Raw genomic sequence first — 19,458 nt, 5'->3', positions numbered from 1 at the left:
GTTTGCAAGTACAAAGACCTGAGGGCTAGCCCCTGGAGCAGTGGTTCTCAACCTGTGGGTCATGACCCCTGTGAAGATCAAGTGTACCTTTCACAGGGGGTCACTTAAGACCGTCAGAAAACATGGATATTTACATTACAATTCATAAAAGTAGCAAAATTGCAGTTATGAAGTAGCAACAACAATAATTTTATAGTGGAGGGTCACCACAACATGAGGAACTGTATTAAGGAGTAGCAGCATTGGGAAGATTGAGGACCACTGCCCTAGAAACTATGTTTAAAAAAAAAAAAAAACTGGGGCTGGGCACACATAGCAGTGGTGCACACATAGAGGTAAACTGGCTCCCTTAAGACCAGCCTGGTCTACGTAGTGAGCTCCGGGCCAGCCAGAGCTACACAGTGAGACCCTGTGCCACCAAATAAAAAGGAAAAAAAAAACAATAACAAAAAAATGCTGTCTGTAAGCCCAGCTCTTCTGGGCAGCTCCCTGGTGCTGGCTAGCCACCCACCTAGCCTGCTTTGCAGCCCCAGGCTTTTGCCAGATACTGTCTCAAAAAAGAAAAAAATGGATAGTATCTGTGGTACCTACCCACGGTTGTCCTCTGACCTCCATGTACATATACACAAGTGCTCCCAGTGAAAAATAGCTAAGGAACTGTCCGTGGTCCTAGACACAGTCAGTGAGAACAACCACCCTCAAGGTTGCTATTCACAGAGGCTACTACAAAGCCACCCTGAGAGTTAGTAGGCTCTGGTGTAGCTCACTAGCGACATCTGCCGTGGGCCTGGAATCCGGCCTGGCTCTCCAGGCTGCAGTTGGGGGTGCCCCTTGCATCCTGCAGCTAATCCTAGCATGGCACTAGTTGGCCAGGTTCTGTGTCCTCAGCACCCGGTATGTGTCACGAAGAAAGGCCGGTTGTCAGTGCGGGCACAGACACAGGCCATCCTTAGTCACACTTGCACATCTTCAAGGCAAACCCTAGGCACATCCCTGACCCCGGCCACCAGAAGCCCTGAGTGTTCAAGTGAAATGTGACCACAGAGTGGCCTGTGCCTCCTCTTCCCACTTTCTCAGTGACTCACGGAGTCACACTTGGCATTTGAACAAGTTCCTTGGGTGCTTTAAATGCACATTGAGGTTTCAGAAGAGGCGGAAACAGCACAGCTAAAGTCTGGTGAGCAAGATCCTGGTGGTTTGGAGATACTTAGTAAAGGAGAAAGGCCATGTGTCAGGCAAGGTGGGGAGATGCTAGGAGGGTAGTTTAATGTCACCCCCTGAAACCACACTCTTAACGGAATAAAGACCCCAAGCCACTTCTCTCTCTCAGTCTCTACGGAAGTTGAGTAGGAATGGGTTAGGCTGTGAAGTGCTGTTCGGGTGCTCTGTTTCTATTGGTGTCTCAGGGAGAGACATTTGGAGCGAGGGCTATGGGAAGTGACTGTATAGTGTCACCCCTTTCTGAGCTTGGAAATCAAAGGGAATAGTGCCTACGTGGACGTACACACTCGCCCAGAGGAAAGAAAACTCCGCGAACAATAGGAGCCACTAAAGACTTGAAGGAGACCGGGGAAATAATTGCCAACCTTTTAACAAGTCTCCTAATATTTCACAATCTACTTACGAATCATAGTTCCCCCTGTTATAATGCATTTTTCCCTAAAGCCATTTGTCAATTCTAAATCCCTTCCATCCATCTCACGTAAAAACAAAAACCTGAGCACTCGTGGTGTGACCTCTGGCATATACCCTCCTGTCCTTTTCTGGGTTGCTGGCTGTCATGTGGGAGTCCCGTGCTTGTTCTGTGTCATATAAACCAGGGATGTCCATGAGGACTGACGCCCTTTTTCTCTCTGTTGCTTTTTTTTCCCCCTGCCAGGCCATGGAAATGCAAATTAAAAAACAGTTTCAGGACACTTGCAAAGTACAGACCAAACAGTACAAAGCACTCAAAAATCACCAGTTGGAAGTCACTCCAAAGAATGAGCACAAAACAATCTTAAAGACACTGAAAGACGAGCAGACGAGAAAACTGGCCATTTTGGCAGAGCAGTATGAACAGAGTATAAATGAGATGATGGCTTCTCAGGCGGTAAGTGGGTAGGTTCGTCGCCACGGCTTCGAGAGCTTTTGGGATCTCAAGAAAGTTTCAAGATCTGGCTTTCATTCCCAAGCACCTTCTGGGATGTGTTGGTTTAGGATATTTTGGTGGCTTCTTTTCCTGCCCGAGGAACGGAGGAAAATGACGACGCTGAGTCAAGCCAAGGCCATTTGGATACACGCTGGAATGCGTCTTATAAGACGGAGCCGAAGGAGCGGTGCCGGTCCAGCCGGGGGGCACGTAGGGAGGGCGAGATGGGATGGATGCTGCGTGTTGTATTGACGCATATTCATCAGAGGTTTACTGACCACCACCCCAACTAATGTCAGGCATGGCCCTGCTGCCTCTGAGCTCATGGTCAAGTGAGGGGACACACACACACACACACACACACACACACACACACACACACACGCTAAATAAAGCGCGGCGCTGGGCCCAGAGACAGTGGAGCTAGCTAGCTAGCCTAGTTAGGGTTTCATGCTGTGTCAGGGAGGCTGGGAAGCCAGATCATTGAGTGGTAATAGCCAAGCACACTGAGTACTTAGTTGTTGGGGTATCCAGGGCCTTGGAAGGACAAGGAGGAACAGGGAAGCTGACCTGGAAATGCCTGGAGAACAAAAAGGAAGCCATGAAAATCCATGGGCCAATATAGGCAAAGGTCCAGAAGAGGAGAGTGTGCATCTGGGGCTCAGAGCTGGAGGGTCAAGAAGGAGGAAAGCTGTGATCCCAGCATTCAAAAGGCTGAGGCAGGAGGATTGTGGCAGCATGGACTACTGTCGAGACCCAGTCTTGCAAAACAAAAGCGGGGGATGTAGCTCATCAGTAGACCACTTGCAGGAGGGCCCCCAGGACTGCAAAGAAGGAGATGGGGGGGGGAAGGGAGGAAAAGGTAGAAAAAGGCAAAAGAGAGGAAGGAACAAAGAAAGAGGGAGGGGAAGGGAAGGAGAAAGGGGGCCCGAGTACCCCCCCCTCCTGTCTTATTCCCAGGCTAGTCTCTCCTGGTTCTCCACTGTGCCCTGGGATCCCAACCAAGGGTGTTGGTAGGTTGGGAAATGGGTCTGTCAGGTCATTGAATGACGTCATCCCACAGCACCCAGCCCCAATGACCAATGGTTAACTCAACAGAAGCATTAGGTCCACCTGAGGGTGCAGCCTGCAAAAATGCAGAAACCACAAAGGGTCTGAGAATGAATGGGCAGCCTGACCAGCTGCCACAGCCAGGGAGTACCACACAGGGATGCAGGTGAGGGTCAGAGGCTCCAAGGCAGGAGGTGAGCTGTTATTTTACAACGAGAGGCCTCAGATATCCAGTGTGCCGTTGCCATGAGCCCTGGGGTCCACCACAGCACAAGAGGGAGGTGGGAGGCAGGCACATGGACATGGTAACGGATGGGCAGGGTTTAGGGAACAGTTAGGAGGGGTGGCCGAAAGAACTGAACTTCGCAATGGAATGACAGGAGACTGGGAGGGTTGAGAAAAGACGGTGGATTTGGACACTGGACGCAGTAATTGAGTAGGGTGGCACTGAGCCCCGTAGGTGTCCATGTGGAGAGGTGCAGATACTGAAATCTGCAGGTCAGAAGGGACGCCAGCAGTAAAGACAAAAGGTCCCATGCCTTTGCCTCATGGGGGCAGCTGAGACTGGAGTAAGTGAACTCTACCAGAGGCAGGGGTGGAGTTTGAGAAGCGGGCTGGAACAGGATCTGGTAGCCATCCATGTTTGAAGGCTGGTTAGGTGTACATCAAAGAGGATGAGTACCCAAAGATCAGGAGGGGCCAGGAGAGAGCAAGTCACGGAAGGCAGAGCGAAGGTTCCCACCGGAGGGTTCAAATGTACAGGAGCCAGGAGAGCAGTAAACCCCGGTGACCTCCCGCTTTGGACAGCGGCTTTAGCCAGTGCCGTACTGCAGTGGGAGTGGAAGGTTTTCTCCTTCAAAGGGATGCAGCTGCAGCCCAGCGAGCAGAGTGCTTACCTAGCTCACATGAGGCCCTGGGTTTGATCCTCCACACTGCAGAAACCGGCAGGGTGGGACCCACCTGTGATCCCGGCACCTGGGAGAGGGAGCAGGAGGATCAGAAGTTCAAAGTCATCCTCAGCCACCTAGCAAGTTTGAGGCCAGCCTGGGCTACATGGGACCCTGTCTCAAAAATAAAGAGTGCCCATAAAAAGAAGAAACCACACACGGGACTCCCTCTCCCATCCTGGTCAGTAGAGGCAGATAGACGTGTGGCACACCGAGGGGACAGTTAAAGGAAGCTGCTGCCGGTAGGGAGAGGCTTAAGCGCGTTCCTAAGCTGATGGGTGCTGTCGCGCTCATCCACGCCTTCATCCATCCATCCATCTGGCATTTATGACTGTCTCACCATGCTCCAGGCATCCCTGGAGGGGACATGATGAATAAGAGATCCCTCACTCCCCAACCAGGTCCCTGAGGACAATGGAGGAAGCCACATCAAAAGGGGGCTGCTGTGCATGGAGTAGGGCAGAAGCAGGAAGGGAGTGGTGGACCCAGAAGGGCTATCCTGGTTTATAGTGGCAGAAGTTGGAAAACCGTAGCCCACCTGAAGAACTCAGAGGCATCAGCTGTGTCTGGGATGTGGAGAGCTACGCGGATCTCGCCTGGGAATAAGACAGGAATACACAGGGGCCAGGTCACAGTCAGGTCTGCAGGCCTCGGCACAGTGCACTGTCACTAAAGTGTAGGGGACCTGGCCTCATATTGCTGTTTGGAGACCATCCCTCAGAGACACAGAGAGAATGGCCTGAGAGTCTGCAGGAGCAATGGGAGCCTACTATGGTGTTTGTGCTCTCGCTCGGCCACAAGGGGATGATGGCTTCACCAGAGATGTGATGCTGGGGTGAGGGGAGAGGTGGCCATGTTTGAGACACAGGCTAGAGGTTCAGGGAGTGAGCTTGTGACAGGGCCAAGATGCTGAGTGAGGATTAAGGAAGGACCTAAGTCTCTGGGTTGAGCTTAATGGTAAGTGACAGGGACGGCTTATTAAAAAGGCAATGGGGGAGGGGGGTTTTGGGGATTTAGCTCAGTGTTAGAGCGCTTGCCTACCAAGCGCAAGGCCCTGGGTTCGATCCTCAGCTCAAAAAAAAAAAAAAAAAAAAGGCAATGGGACAGTCTGGGGAAGGGGAAGCAGGAAGTTGAGTTTGTAGTGGTCATGTTGAACTCATGGGTCTACCAAACAGCCCAGGTGAATATGCCTAGCACCTAAACAGAAGAAACCGAGGGAGGAAACTGGAGAACTTACCCTCCCAGGCAACTCCGGTGTGGCAGCATTTGCCCAAGAGGTACTCTTGGAGTAAACAGGAGTCCTCAGGAGGAGCAGTTAGAAGAGGACCCAGGCTAAAGCCCCGGAGCCCCCACATTTCCTAAGGTCCTGCTTGGCAGGGACTACCTGGGAAAGAAGTAGAGTTGGGAGAAAAACACGGGGAGGGTACACAGTGTCCCGGAAGTCAGGGGCAGAGTCCAGGCTAGAGGAAGGAACTGGAAGAAAGGAGGTCCTCAGCGGTGGCGGCCCTGCTGGGAGGTGAGGTCACTAAGGGTCCTCACAAAGACGGTCAGAAACCTGAGTGTGAGGATGTAAGTGGAGGACGGGAAGGGAACGGCGGGAGGTAAGGAGCAAGAAAGGTGGTGGGGGTGGCACCAGGTAGATTCCTGTCTTGGTCTTTGTTTTGTTCTGAGGCAGGGTCTCTTGTAGCCCAGGCTAGCCTGAACCTTACTATGTTGCCAAGGCTGACTTTGAACTCCTGATTCTCCTGCCTCCCCACCTCCCAAGCACTGGGACTACAGATGTTCATCACCACATCCTGTTTATTCCGGGCTTGAAATGGGACCAGGGCTTCGTGCGTGCCCCATATGGACTCTGCCAACCCAGCCACACCCCAGCCTGGCCCTTGTCAAGGGAGCAAGGTCTAGTGAACATGTTATGTAAGCTGGCAGACACAGGGTAAGGAATGTGGGCTAAGAGGAGAGCAGCGCCCTCTCTTTTAAACCAGGGAGGAGGGGACTCTGAGTATGGCCATCACAGCTGTCCACCACTGGCCTTGGGCCATGAGTCAGGTGTAACCTTTTAAGTACCTGCTGTGAATCCCTCCTTTTTTGTTTTGTTTTGTTTCTTTCAAGACAGGGTTTCTCTGTGTAGCTTTGCGCCTTTCCTGGAACTCGCTTTGTAGCCCAGGCTGGCCTCGAACTCACAGAGATCTGCCTGCCTCTGCCTCCCGAGTGCTGGGATTAAAGGTGTGCACCATCACCGCCTGGCGTGAATCCCTCCTTTACCTGTGCAAACCAGAGGCTCACTGAAGGAAGGCCATTCACATTAGCTACCGCTTAGGACAAGAGATGGCACTCTTTTTCTGTAAAGGAACAAGTCATAAATATGAGAAGCTATGTAGACCAGGAGGTGTCCGTCCCACTAGCCAGCTCACCTCTGCAAAACCAGCCAGAAATGGGGTGTGTGTGTGAGAGAGAGAGAGCCTGCATGCCCTAGTAAAACTTTAGTTATTAAACAGGCCCAGCCTAGGGGCTGTGGCATTTCTGTTTCCAGCATTTGGGGGACAGGGTCACGTCTTTGGGTGGAGGCTGTGAGCTGTATGCTAGACCACCACTGAGTTACACTGCACACTCCCTTGCCGCCACCTCTTGTGTGTAAGCCACTGGAGGAAGCAAGCATGATATTCACCCACATTATAAACCTTAGGGTGCATTGGTATGTGTGACTGCCGATGACACATTCCAAAATCTGGAACACCTGTGGGTTCTAGCACCTGGACTTGTGTGGTCAGAGCAGAGTTTGAGGATAGCTAAATGCTAGAAACAAAAGACACTGCAGGCTGGGGCTCTGGTTCAGGAGGCTGAGGGCTGGTCCAGCATGCAGGAAGTCCTGGGTTTTGTCACCAGCACTGCTGAAATTCCAGCATGGTGCTGCCCACCCGTAATCCCTGCATGGTGGTACACACTTGCCCTTGGGAGGTAGAGGCAGGAGGATCAGAAATTCAAGGTCATCCTTAGCTGCACAGCAGGTTCTGAATCCAGCGTGGCCTGCATGAGACCCTGTCTCAGGGAGACACTTCAAGGGTCTAAACTCTTGGCTCATTCAGGGCTCATGGCAACTAATGTGTAAAAGCAGAGAATGGCTGGGCTGTCATTCTCTTTCCTGGTAAAGAACCTCTCAGATCAGGAGAAAATCCATAACACTCCTCACTGGGAGCCACGGGACATTTCAACATCTATTCTGGCTGTAGACTGTGTGTGCAGCAACCCTGCCCCAAATAGAAAATGGGAAGAGAATGGCCTGATCTCTAGCAGATTCTATCATAGACTGCTTAGTCTAACATAGACTCAGAAAACACACTTTTTCTCCTTAACTTCATGGCATATTTCCCACAGAAGACTCAAGAATACACTCTACAAGTAGCTTAATATTTCCAAAGTCACTTCCCACTGCACACGCTGGGATAGATTGTCAGTTGTTACGGGCATAGGTCAGATGAAGGTGATCCTGGGGAAATGGGCTGTATGGAAAGGTGCAAAGAAACTCAGGGTAGCCACACTCCAGAGGCTCTGACCTCAGCAATCCCAGCAAAACTGGGGGACTGCCTAGTACAGAGGGCCTAACCTGTGCTATGCTAATAGTCTGACCCCAGAGCCTCTGAGCTCAGGCCTTCGAGATTCTGCAGGTGGACTTGGCCCATCCCCACATAGGATCTGGGCATCTTGGTACAAAATGTAAAGTTAAGGGAACTGGGCCAGGATGCACGCATAATCTAGATCCCATTGCTTTGAAGCAAGATATGTCCCGTGAGATTTCTGAACCCGTGGGCTTCTGGGTTGGTGGCGAGGAAGACGCCATGTGTAGCCACAGCCATGGCCAGCATGATTTGTTCGGTCATGACAGCTACAGCTGATACAATCCTCACGCTGTGTGAATTGTTGTTAAATTCACTTCTGTCGCTCTAAGCATGTCTACATGTCATGGTTTTATGGTTGAAGGTGTTGAAATATGGACACTGTCTTGTCAGAAACAAAATAATGTAATAGCTGCTGTTCATTGGACATTGTAGTATTGGGGAGGTGTCTTAGGCTCAGAATCCTATGTGGAGTCTTTCATTTAAAACTCATGCCAACCTTAATGGGAATTATTATGGTTGTTTCCTTGAAAAAAGAAAAAGAAAGAAATGAGACCAAAGGAGACTGAATAATTAGCAAAATGACACCCTGGAGTGGCAGAGCCAGGCTTCAGGGTCACCAGTTCACCTCCAGAGCGCTCAGGCTTAGCTTCTAGAGTAGGCAGCCTTCCGGGATCTGAGGCCCGCACTGAAGGAAATGCATGCACTCTTAGGATCCCGTGGCTGCCCGGGTAGACTCCTCTGGCTCTAATCCAAATTGCAATGTCTGTCGAGTTTCTGTCCTTCCACCTAAGTCTGAGCAAGGGGACCGTTCCCAGTCGTCCCCAGAGTGGTGCACGTGGACTGCTGTAGGTATATAGCCTGTGTCTTCTGTGCCCACAGTTACGGCTAGACGAGGCGCAAGAGGCAGAGTGCCAGGCCTTGAGACTACAGCTCCAGCAGGAGATGGAGCTGCTCAACGCCTACCAGAGCAAAATCAAGATGCAGACGGAGGCCCAGCACGAGCGTGAGCTGCAGAAGCTAGAGCAGAGGGTGTCTCTGCGCAGAGCGCATCTTGAGCAGAAGGTAGGAAGTTTTCGGGGAGCCGGTTGCTGGGGCTGGGACGGGGTGGTCATGGTTCTGTATAGATCCCCTCCCTAGTGACCAGGGATCAGACTGTCATCTTACCCCTGGTACCCAAGAGAGGCAGGCATTATCTCCAGGCCTAGGACATGATGGCTCAGGAAGGAAGGTTATTCAACCATCCCAGGGGCTCTTAGGAAGCCTGCCATCAAGAACTATGGGATGCCAACATGGCAGCCCAGGGGACTAAAAAAACGTCAAATAAGACTTGAATTTTTTCAGCAAAAGAAATTACCCCACAGGCTCTTTAAATAAGAAATAAAATGAGAGCTGGGCAGTGGTGGCACACGCCTTTAATCCCAGCACTCAGGAGGCAGAGGCAGGCAGATCTCTGTGAGTTCGAGGCCAGCCTGGTCTACAAAGAGAGTTCCAGGAAAGGCGCAAAGCTACACAGAGAAACCCTGTCTCGAAAAACATAAATAATTAATAATAATAATAATAATAATAATAATAATAATAATAATGGTATTTGACACTCTCTTCTGGCCTCCACAGACACTGCACTCCTATGCACACACCTAAACACAGACACAAATAGACGTAAATAATTTTTTAAAAGTAAAAACCAAGATAGGTTGGTATTGCCCCATGTAGTAAACGCCATCCCCCTGGAATCATGCCTTGCTGTAGGCAGCGTCACAGGGAGTGTTGAGCGGAAACTCTCCTGAGGTAGCTCAACAAAGCTGGGGCTGAGGAGGTGGCCCAGTGGGGAGGGTGCTTCCTGTGCAGACAGGAGGACCTGAGTTCTAGCCCAACACCTACACTAAAAAAAAAAAAAAAAAAAAAAAAAGGTGGACACAGATGGGTCCCTGGGGCTTGCCTGCTTAGCCCCCAAGAGGCCCCGTCTCGACAGACAAGGGAGATGGTGCTGAGGAATGACACCAGCCAGTGCCTTCTGTTTCCATGTGCACACGAATGCACGTGTGTGGCACACAAGGCATCTCAGGGGCTGGGGAGCTGGCTCAACAGGCAGAGTGTCTGCTTTGAAATCGTGAGGACCTCCTGAGTTCAAGTCTCTAGTCCCCCACATAGAAGCTGACCGGGACAACACACCCGTAACCCTAAGCGCTGTGGAGGCGGAGGCAGGAGGATCCCGGGGACTGTCTGCATAGCCAGCCTAGCTGCAACACAGGCTCCAGGCTCAGTAACACGCTGAAGACTAGGTGAAAACAAAGTGACCCAGGGAAACACCGAAATGGACCTGTGGCCCCAGCCACTCACACACAGCTGCACGTGTGCACACACTTATGCTGCCCACACACTTATGGATCCAGTGTCTCAAGTTGGTGACCTCTCTCCCTTAACCTTTGCGCCCCATCCCCCCCCCCCTCTGTCTCCCCAGCAGCGCAATAGCCTGCTCTCCCTGCCACTGCTCCAGGATCCAATTCGCAAGGGTTCAGGAGGTTCAGGCCTCCTGTCACACAGACTCACTGGACTCTAAGGGAAGAAGACACTGACCTGGATCAGCCCAGGCTCAGATAGCATCTCCACGCACCCCACCACCCCAACCATTCCCACCACACCACACCACACCATACCATACCACTACCACACCACCACACCACACTACCACACCACACCACCACCACCACCACACCACACTACCACACCACCACCACCACCCCACACTACCACCCCACACCACACCACCACACCACCACCACCACACCACACCACCACCACCACACCACACCACACCACACTACCACACCACCACCACCACCCCACACTACCACACCACACCACACCACCACCACCTCCACCACCACCACCACACCACCACACCACACTACCACACCACACCACCACCACACCACACCACACCACACTACCACCACACCACCACACCACCACACCACCACACCACACTACCACACCACACCACCACACCACACCACCACACCACACCCACCACACTACTACCATCCCACCCCCCAAGTGCCACATCCCATCCCTAGCAAGTTTGGGACATAGTGGATGAAATCCAAGATACTTTATTCCTGGGCTCCCAGCTCTCAGGTCTAGGCTGTTGCGTGTGTGTGTGTGTGTGTGTGTGTGTGTGTGTGTGTGTGTGTATGTGCGCGCGTGCGCGCTCACATGCATGAGCTCATACTCGTGGGGGGTCCCTCGTGGCTGTGGGGCAAGCATTGGCACTGAGGCCCACTTCTGTGCTTGCTGCAGATTGAAGAGGAGTTGGCCGCCCTGCAGAAGGAACGGAGCGAGAGGATCAAGATTCTCCTGGAAAGACAAGAGCGAGAGACGGAGACTTTTGACATGGAGAGCCTCAGAATGGGATTTGGGAATTTGGTGACATTAGATTTTCCTAAGGAGGACTATAGATGAGATTAAATTTTTTTGCCATTTACTACAAAAAAAAAAAATGAAAAAAGAAAACAAAAAAATTCAGACCCTGCAAAACTACATTCCCCATTTTAACGGGCGTCGCTCTCACTCTCTCCCCCCTCCCTGACACCGTCTTGGACTAGTGCCTGTTTACTCTTACTCCACCAGGGCCCTTTTCTCCCCCACGTCAACTCAGCGCCGGCCGCCAGGCCGTCCTACCGTCCACCACCCTCACCCAACTACCGGTGTGGCTCACAGATGTTCTGGGGAAAACCTTGGAGGTGGTTCTGGGGTCAGTCAACCAACCAACGGCAATGGAACGCAGATGGATATATTGCTTTAAGCAATCCCTCATTCTCACCAACTAGAGAAAGCAAAAGAATAAAAAACTAAAGAAAGAAAACTAAATAATACATGCCAAGGGGGAGAGAGACACAAAATCCGCAGCCTTACACCTTAACCAGCTGCTGCATAATTTTATTTTATTTTATTTTTTTGGTATTTATTCATCAGGAATTAAAAAAAAACAAAGTTTTATTAAAGATTGAAAATTTGATACATTTTACAGGAACTAATTGTGATGTACATATGAAGTGGTAACATATTATTACTATTTTGGGGCGGGGTGGGAGGGTGGGGTGCAGAGAGCTTGTGATTTTTAAGAACCTGCCGGCAAGAGTTTGCCTTGCCGTCAGCCTGGTCTACTGTATCCCGGCATCCTCTGCTGCTGCAGACGGTGCGAATACACGTACGGAACTCACAGAATCCCAGTAGCACAAAATTGGGCTTTGGCAAATCATGTATTTTGTGTATAGAGGGAATCTAAGGAGAGGAATTGCTTATTTTCATATTGTATTTTAACTGTTTCTCTGATCAAAATTTTTTTACTTCCTCCTCCTGTTCCTCCCCCCACCCACGCCCACCTCCCGGTGGTTTCCAGTTCAGTCTCAAGTTCAATGTCTTTTCAGTCCGATCATCTCCGTTTATTTCTCCTTCCCTCCCCACGCCCCCTATCTTTGGTCATAAATATTGCATTATTCATCCTTTCAAACTGTGTATTTTCTTACAATAAAAAATGATGAAGAAAAAAAGGCTTTACTCCTTTGGCATGCACCTTAAAAACAAAACAAAACAAAACAAAACAAAAAAAAAAAAACACTTAAAAAAAAAAAACCTTTTTCAGGTTCCGAGGAAGAGCATGATTAACTGTCAGGGCTTTTAATTATATTTGTAAATAAAAGTGTTCGTCACATTGCCTGGCTGTGTTCTTGTAGCAGGGTTTCCCTTCTAGGTGCCTCTGGGGATGACTCCGATGGCTGAGCCCTCCTGGAACCGTGCTCCAGGGCTTCCTCCCAGAAGGACCCTGAGGGAAAGCCGAATCTTCCAGTTTCTTCTGGACCAACATGGAGGTGTGCTTTTTGACATGCTCAGTGCCCCTAGCCGTAGAAGCACAAGCCACACAGGATCGCAGGCAAGACCACTGCACCCTACCAAGAAGAGCAAGCTGTGAAAGGAGACTGTCCCACTGTAGCTCAGACTGCATCTCTCCGGGCCTCCAGTCACTAGAGTAACCACATAGTAAAAGCAGAACTTCCGAGATGGCTCCCGTCTATGCTCTTAGCTCTGCAAGCCATACATACTGAAATTGGATTTTGCTTTCTTGCTATTACTGTCTCTTCAATTTCTTGTTTTTGGTTTTCCCCCTGCCCCCACCCCCCTGCCCCCATGGAACTCACAATGCACACTGGGCTGGCCTCGAACTCACAGAGATCCTTCTGCCCTTACCCCAGCACCTCCCCAAAGTCCTGGGATTAGAGGCATGTGCCACCACACCCAGCATTGTTTTGTGGTTTCCTAATGACCTGAGAGTTGGGCTGCTTAGGCATGCTCAGCCAAGCTGAGGCCACATGCATTTTCTGATTCTGCAGTGTAAGGGACTAAGTTCAGCCTCCTGTGTGCTAGGCAGGCACAATTCCACTGAGCCAACTGTAGTGGGCACTATTCCCCAGCCCCGGCTCCACCCCAGCCCCGGCCCCTGCCCCTGCCAACACTGCTCTTTTGAATGAGGGACCTGAGAACCATTCTTGGATCCTAAAAGAGAGTATGTTATCAAGCACATATGTAACCTGTCGGTTTCATTGTGACTAAATCTGACAACTGTAAAATAACACAGATAGTTACTAACATGGATTCACTCCTCCATAAAGTCTATGGTAACAGCTGCCCAGCTTCCCAGGCCCCTCAGTTAGTGTTTATGGTCAGCACATTGAAAGTAAGATTGGAGGAGCCTGGCATGGGGGTGCACGCCTTTAATCCCAGAAGGCAGAGGCAGGCAGATCTCTGAGTTCCAGGACAGTCTCCTGGTCTACAGAGTGAATTCTAGGACAACCCAGGCTGTTACACAGAGAAACCCAGTCTCAGAAAAAAACAAACAAACAAAAATAACAACAACAACAAAAACCAAAACCCAGCAACCCAGGTATAAAAGAAACACAAGGACAGAGCAGAAAGCCAGAGTCTGCCCTTCCAGCATCTAGTAAACTCCCCTGAGGTTTATGGGCTGGCAAGATGGCTTAGTAGGTAAAAGGTGCTTGCTGCCAAGCCTGATAACTTGAGTTCAAACCCTGGAACCCACATGATGAAAGATAATGCCCCACTCCTGCAAGCTGTCCTCTGACCTCTAACATGCACCATGGCAAGTGCATACACATAAGCACACACAAAATATTTTTTTTAGAAAAACAAGTTTGTCAAGCATATAGCTAAGGCATAGCTGGTAAGCCTTGTCCTGTGGTTCTTGTGGCTGTACATGACTGCCTTCCATGTGCCTGCCACAGGTGACGTCACAGTCCTGGTGCTGGGAGACACCCAGTGACTAGTGGTCATGATGAGTGACTGATAATAAGTCCTATGGACACAGAAGTCCATATAGGAAAGAGCCCATCTGACCAGAGCCAACCTGGGCTATGCATTTAGACTCCAAAACAAGAGAGAAAATAAAGTCCCTAATAAAGTCCCTAAAGCTAAGAACCCCTCGTCAATCATCCAGGAGACTTCGGGACACAGGAAGTGTCCTCCACTGCTGCAGACTATAGTTTCTTACTGTTGTTTGTTAGGGTTTTTGTTTGATTTTCCTACTGCAGACAGTATCCAAGCACTCTACCACGGAGCCATGCCTCCACCCAACACATTCTCAGTCCTTGACTTCCTTAAGGGTACTGCCTTCTAAATATTAAATTTAAATACATACATACAACACACATATACATATATGAACATATATGAGCCTTTAACTCCAGCTCTAGAGAGCCCAATGCCCTCTCTCCACAGACACTGCACTTACATACATCTACTTCCACACAGAAATACCCCCATAAACTGGGTGGTGGCAGCTCACGTCTTTAATCCCAGCACTCGGGAGGCAAAGGCAGGCGGATCTTTGTGAGTTCAAGGCCAGCCTAGTCTACAGAGTGAGTTCCAGGAAAGGCACAAAGCTACACAGAGAAACCCTGTCTTGAAAAACCAAAAGAAAAAAAAAAAAAAAAAAAGAAAGAAAGAAAAGAAAAGAAAAAGAAATACCCCCATAGACATATTTTGAAATAATCTTTTACAAAACCAGAATTCAAAAAACTCTATATACAGGGGCTGGAGATGCCAGTCAGCTGATAGGGGGCTTGCTGACCATGCACAGAGCTCTGGGCTCCATTCCCAGTGCTGCATAAACCGGGTGTCATGGTGCTCAGCTGAATCCCTGCAGCCGAGAGGCAGAGCTGGAGGACAGGAGGTTTGAGTCTGAGGCCATCTTGAGAGGTGTAACACACTGCCTTAAAAATGAAGGAAGGGAGGGAGGGAGGGAAGAAAGAAAACCTATATGCACACACATCTTCAAATGGCACTGGAAACATGGCCACAGGGCCATGGGAAGACCTAGCCCACTCAGACAAGGTACTGTAAGGGTCAGCAGGGTCAGCAGAGAAAGCAGAAAATGACAGTGTGTGAAGGGCCAGATCTGGAAGTGCCTGGCAAGTTCAAGGAACCAGGAGGCACTCTTGCAAGGTAGGAGCTACATGAGGGAGGGGGCTTGTGGGGATCAGATAACAAACAGCTCCCAGGCCCTGCGGAGGACCAAGGCTCTATCCATCTATCCCAGTGGCTTCTGTCAATCAATCAGGGATTTCCGACCAACTGTGAGGCTGCCTGACTTTGCGCCCACGTCAAGACACGTTTCCACCCTGTGCAGTTGGGTTATACACTGATGAGCTATTAGCCCTGCTTTGGGGACATGGTCTCCGATAACTAGAGGTGAATTCAAGAATTCCAGAGAGACTGACATGACACATGTTCCCACCCACATAAGTTCAGAATGACAGGCACGTCCCCAGACTCCAACCTTAGACACACTACTGGGCTGAGGGCCAGCGAGACAGCTCAGCAAGGAAGGGGCTTGCTGTGCAAACCTGTTGATGTGAGTTCAATACCTGAACAAGTAAGACAGAACTAGTTCCACCAAGTCGTCCACTGGCCACACACGCTGGGATGCACACCCACGCATGATGCATGCATATGCCAATGTACACAGACACACACAAAATAACAGGATACAATTTTAAGTAATCCTGGGCTGTGAGCCTGGCTGGCTGGTGAGACACCTGTTGTGGTGGCTGATATTATTATTACAGGATCTAGACTCAAATCATAGATAAACCTCTGGGCAGGCCTGTGAGTGATTATCCGGATTAAGGTAACTGAGGTGAGACAATCCACTGTACTTGTGGGTGTCACCATGCCACGGGCCCGGGGCCTGAAAAGGAGAAAGCAGCTGAGCCCCAGCACTCAGCTCTCTCTGCTTCCTGACTGTGGATGTCACGTGACAGTTGCTTCTAGCTCCTATCACTGTATCTTCCCTGCCATGATGGACTGTGCCCTCAAACTGCTGTTGCCAGTCTCTATGTTCATTCCAGGCCTCTGTGTTACACTCTTGGGAAGGCTGTCATCAGGGAACGGCCCTGAGCCTTTGGACTTTGTTCAGGCATGTCAAATCAGGTTCAGATTAATCATTTATTACATTTTTTTAAGACCTATTTATTTATTATGTATACAGCGTTCTGTTCACATGTGTGCCTGCAGGCCAGAAGAGGGCATCAGATCTCATTATAGATGGCTGTGAGCCACCATGTGGTTGCTGGGACTTGAACCCAGGACCTCTGAAGAGTAGCCAGTGCACGTCACCGCCGAGCCATCTCTCCAGTCCCCATTTACTACATTTCTTATTTTGTGTATGTGTGCATGCTCATGTGGGGGTCAGAGGACGTCGGTAGAGAGCCAGTTCTTTCCTCCCACGCTGTGGGTCTCCCAGGTCAGATCTGATGGCAGTGACTTTACCCACTGAGCCTCATTGCTGGCCTGAGTCTACACCTGTTTAGACAAGGAAGCAGAGGACTGCTTCACCCTGATTATCACTTTTTTAAAAACCTAGCATCTTGCAATTAGTGATAGAAAAATCACATGAAAACTCTTGTAAAGGAAAAAAAAAAACTAGTGGATGATTTTAAATATATGTAAATACTAGGTCAAAATGTTTGAAGTTCAATAAAACTAGCCCGACAGTGGCGAAGGGACTCACACATCACTGATTGTCTTCCCGGAGGGCAGTCTGCACACATCGGAAAAATGTCTGCACACTGACAAGATGCATACCTATCGACACATTGTTGCAATACTAGGAGTCCCCCACACAGAATTAACTTGCCAGAAGTACTTCCTACCTGTATGAAGGGTGTTTGCTGAAGCACTACTTATAACAGCAAATGAATGGGAATAGGCAAAACCACACAGTGGTGTGAGCGTCTGTAAATAAAGGATCTGCTCAAAATGGAACTACAGCATCTGAAGAACCACTGCGTGGAGTAGTTAGTATTTTGGGAAAATAAGCATCTAGGGTTGGTGAGATGGCTTAGCGGATAAAGGTGCTTGCCACCAAACCTGATGATATGAGTTTGATCCCAGGACCCACAGTGTAGAAAGAACCACCTTCCATAAATTGAATTCTGATCTTCATGTGCTGCAGTATACACGTGTGTGCATATGCACATGTGTGTACACCCACACACAATAGATGATAGATGGACAAAGGATGGATGCATAATTTTTTTTTTGTTGTTTTTTTTGTTTTTTTAAGAAAAGGCTGGAGAGAAGGCTCAGTGGTTAAGAGTGTGCACTGGCTGGGTGGTGGTGATGCATACCTTTAATCTCAACACTCAGGAGGCAGAGGCAGGCAGATCTCTGTGAGTTCGAGGCCAGCCTGGGCTACAGAGTGAGATCCAGGACAGGCACTGAAACTACACTGAGAAACCCTGTCTTATCTTAAGGATGTAAAGATAATGTATATTTTGTTTCTTCTGGAAGAAGATCTAAGCCAGGGACTGCCTGCCATTACGACACCATGTTGAGATGGAAGGCACTTTCTTTCCATGCTCTATTGCATGTATGTGTAGTGTGCTGGGATCAAACGGGGGGGGGGGGGGGGGGGGGCGCCTGCGGCCCACTGCGGGCACGTGCATGTACATGCAAGGTGCATGTCCACCATTGAGCCACACCCAACCCTATCACTCATATTTAGAACTTTTTTTTTTGGGGGGGGGGGTTGAGGCAGGATTTCTCTGTAGCTTTGTGCCTTTCCTGGAACTCGATTTGGAGACCAGGCTGGCCTTGAACTCAGAGATCCACCTGGCTCTGCCTCCCGAGTGCTGGGGTTAAAGGCATGAGCCACCAACGCTCGGCCACATTTAGAACTCTATTTTATTAACTTACTTTAAAAATAATTTTCCACAAAATCTACCTAACTGATCCCACCCAGAAACCATGAGGCCATGTTTCTTTTTCAAAGAAAGTACTAGGAAGTGGGAAGATGGCACATGCCTGTAACTCCAGGGACAGAGGGAGACAGGCAGGATCAGGAACTCAAGGCCAGCCTTAGGTAAGCTGTAAGGCCTTGTCGCCATCCAAGACCAGCACAGTGATGGGGAGGTCTAACTCCAGATCCTTCCCCATGAGCCCAATCACAGTGACAGGAACCTCCTGACACCAGGCAGGAGCTGGGAGTCTGCTCCACCTGCTCCTCTCACACACACACACACACACACACACACACACACACACACACACACACACCGTGGAGGACCCATCAGGAGTGTGTATTTTCTGAGACACTGACACCTTCACCACACCAAAGGGGAAGGCTTGTGGACAAATGTGGGGAGCACAGAGGGGCCCTGGGTCCCATCCCTGGCACCAAAGGATGCAGTAGGGCTGTGTTCTGGATTTGATCCATCTCCCACGGGATTCTTTTCCCTGGTGGGAGTGCTGTTTTGGAAGGCTGTGAACGTTTTAAGAGTTGGAGGAAGAAGGCCAAAGGCTCAGGCCTCCGGGAGTTCTAGCCCAGTTGGTTCCAGCTCCATGGTCTCTGCTCTGTCGGGATGTGAACGCCCGTTTCCACAGTCCCACCACCACAGCCCGGGGTCACTGAGCTGTGCTTTCCCTGCTGTGATAGACCCAAGAGCCAAAACAAACCCTTCTGCTCATCAGCTCCGTCCGAGACGACAAGAGCAACAGGAGCATTTGACAAGAAAGAACTCGTCAGAAGGAAAGGTGCTTCCCTGCCCGGAGCAAGCCTCTTCCTCTAGAAATACCTTTTAAAAGTTTGTTTGTGTTTGCGTGTCCGTGTGCTAAGACGCACGTGTGGAAGTAAGGTCAGTTTTCTCCTTCCATCTCTGGGTCCTGGGGTTTGAACTCTGGACATCAGGGTTGATGACAAGTGCTTTTGCCTGCTGAATCATCTCAGTGGCCTTTATTATTTTTTATGTAGCCCAAGCTGTCTCCAGACTCACGCGATCCTCCTGCCTCAGCCTCCCAAATGCTGAGACTGCAAGTCTGATCCACCATTCTCAGGCCAGCCTGAAGCCTGGGAGTTTGTTTGTTTTTTCATTCTTGTTGAGACAGTCTCACTGTGGAGACCAGGCTAGCCTACCCACAGAGACCTACCTGCCTCTGCCTCCCAAGTGCTGGGACAAAAGGCGTGCGCCACCATTCCTGACTCCACTGTGAGCATTGCTCCCACTGCCCTTAAGCACCCACAAGGATCGGAAGGATGGCAGAACCCTCCCTGTGGCCAGAACGCATCGCTGCTTGCCTCAGAGGGCTTTGACTCCGCCCGTGTGTGAAACCCAGACACAGGAAGGAAAGTACCTGCACG

At 50.0% G+C, this 19,458-nt stretch overlaps 1 protein-coding gene across 3 annotated transcripts in view; it reads left to right on the top strand.

The window, feature by feature from the left end:
- Positions 1–12,462, top strand: part of Taok3 (TAO kinase 3) — a 167,239-nt gene extending 154,777 nt beyond the window's left edge. For 2 of the 3 annotated variants that reach the window (XM_036171725.1, XM_036171726.1), the window contains 3 exons: positions 1,880–2,092; positions 8,625–8,807; positions 11,046–12,462. In XM_036171725.1, coding sequence (XP_036027618.1) covers positions 1,880–2,092; positions 8,625–8,807; positions 11,046–11,207 — 558 coding nt within the window. In that variant the 3' untranslated portion in view covers positions 11,208–12,462. The remainder of the gene's footprint in view (positions 1–1,879; positions 2,093–8,624; positions 8,808–11,045) is intronic. The other variant, XM_036171727.1, reaches the window with a different exon arrangement.
- Positions 12,463–19,458: the final 6,996 nt, after the last annotated feature.

This window comes from Onychomys torridus, chromosome 22 (assembly GCF_903995425.1).
Source record: "Onychomys torridus chromosome 22, mOncTor1.1, whole genome shotgun sequence".
In the NCBI taxonomy this organism is placed as follows: domain Eukaryota; kingdom Metazoa; phylum Chordata; class Mammalia; order Rodentia; family Cricetidae; genus Onychomys; species Onychomys torridus.
Note: the sequence above shows the minus strand (reverse complement) of the source record. Positions and strands in the feature narration are given on the sequence as shown.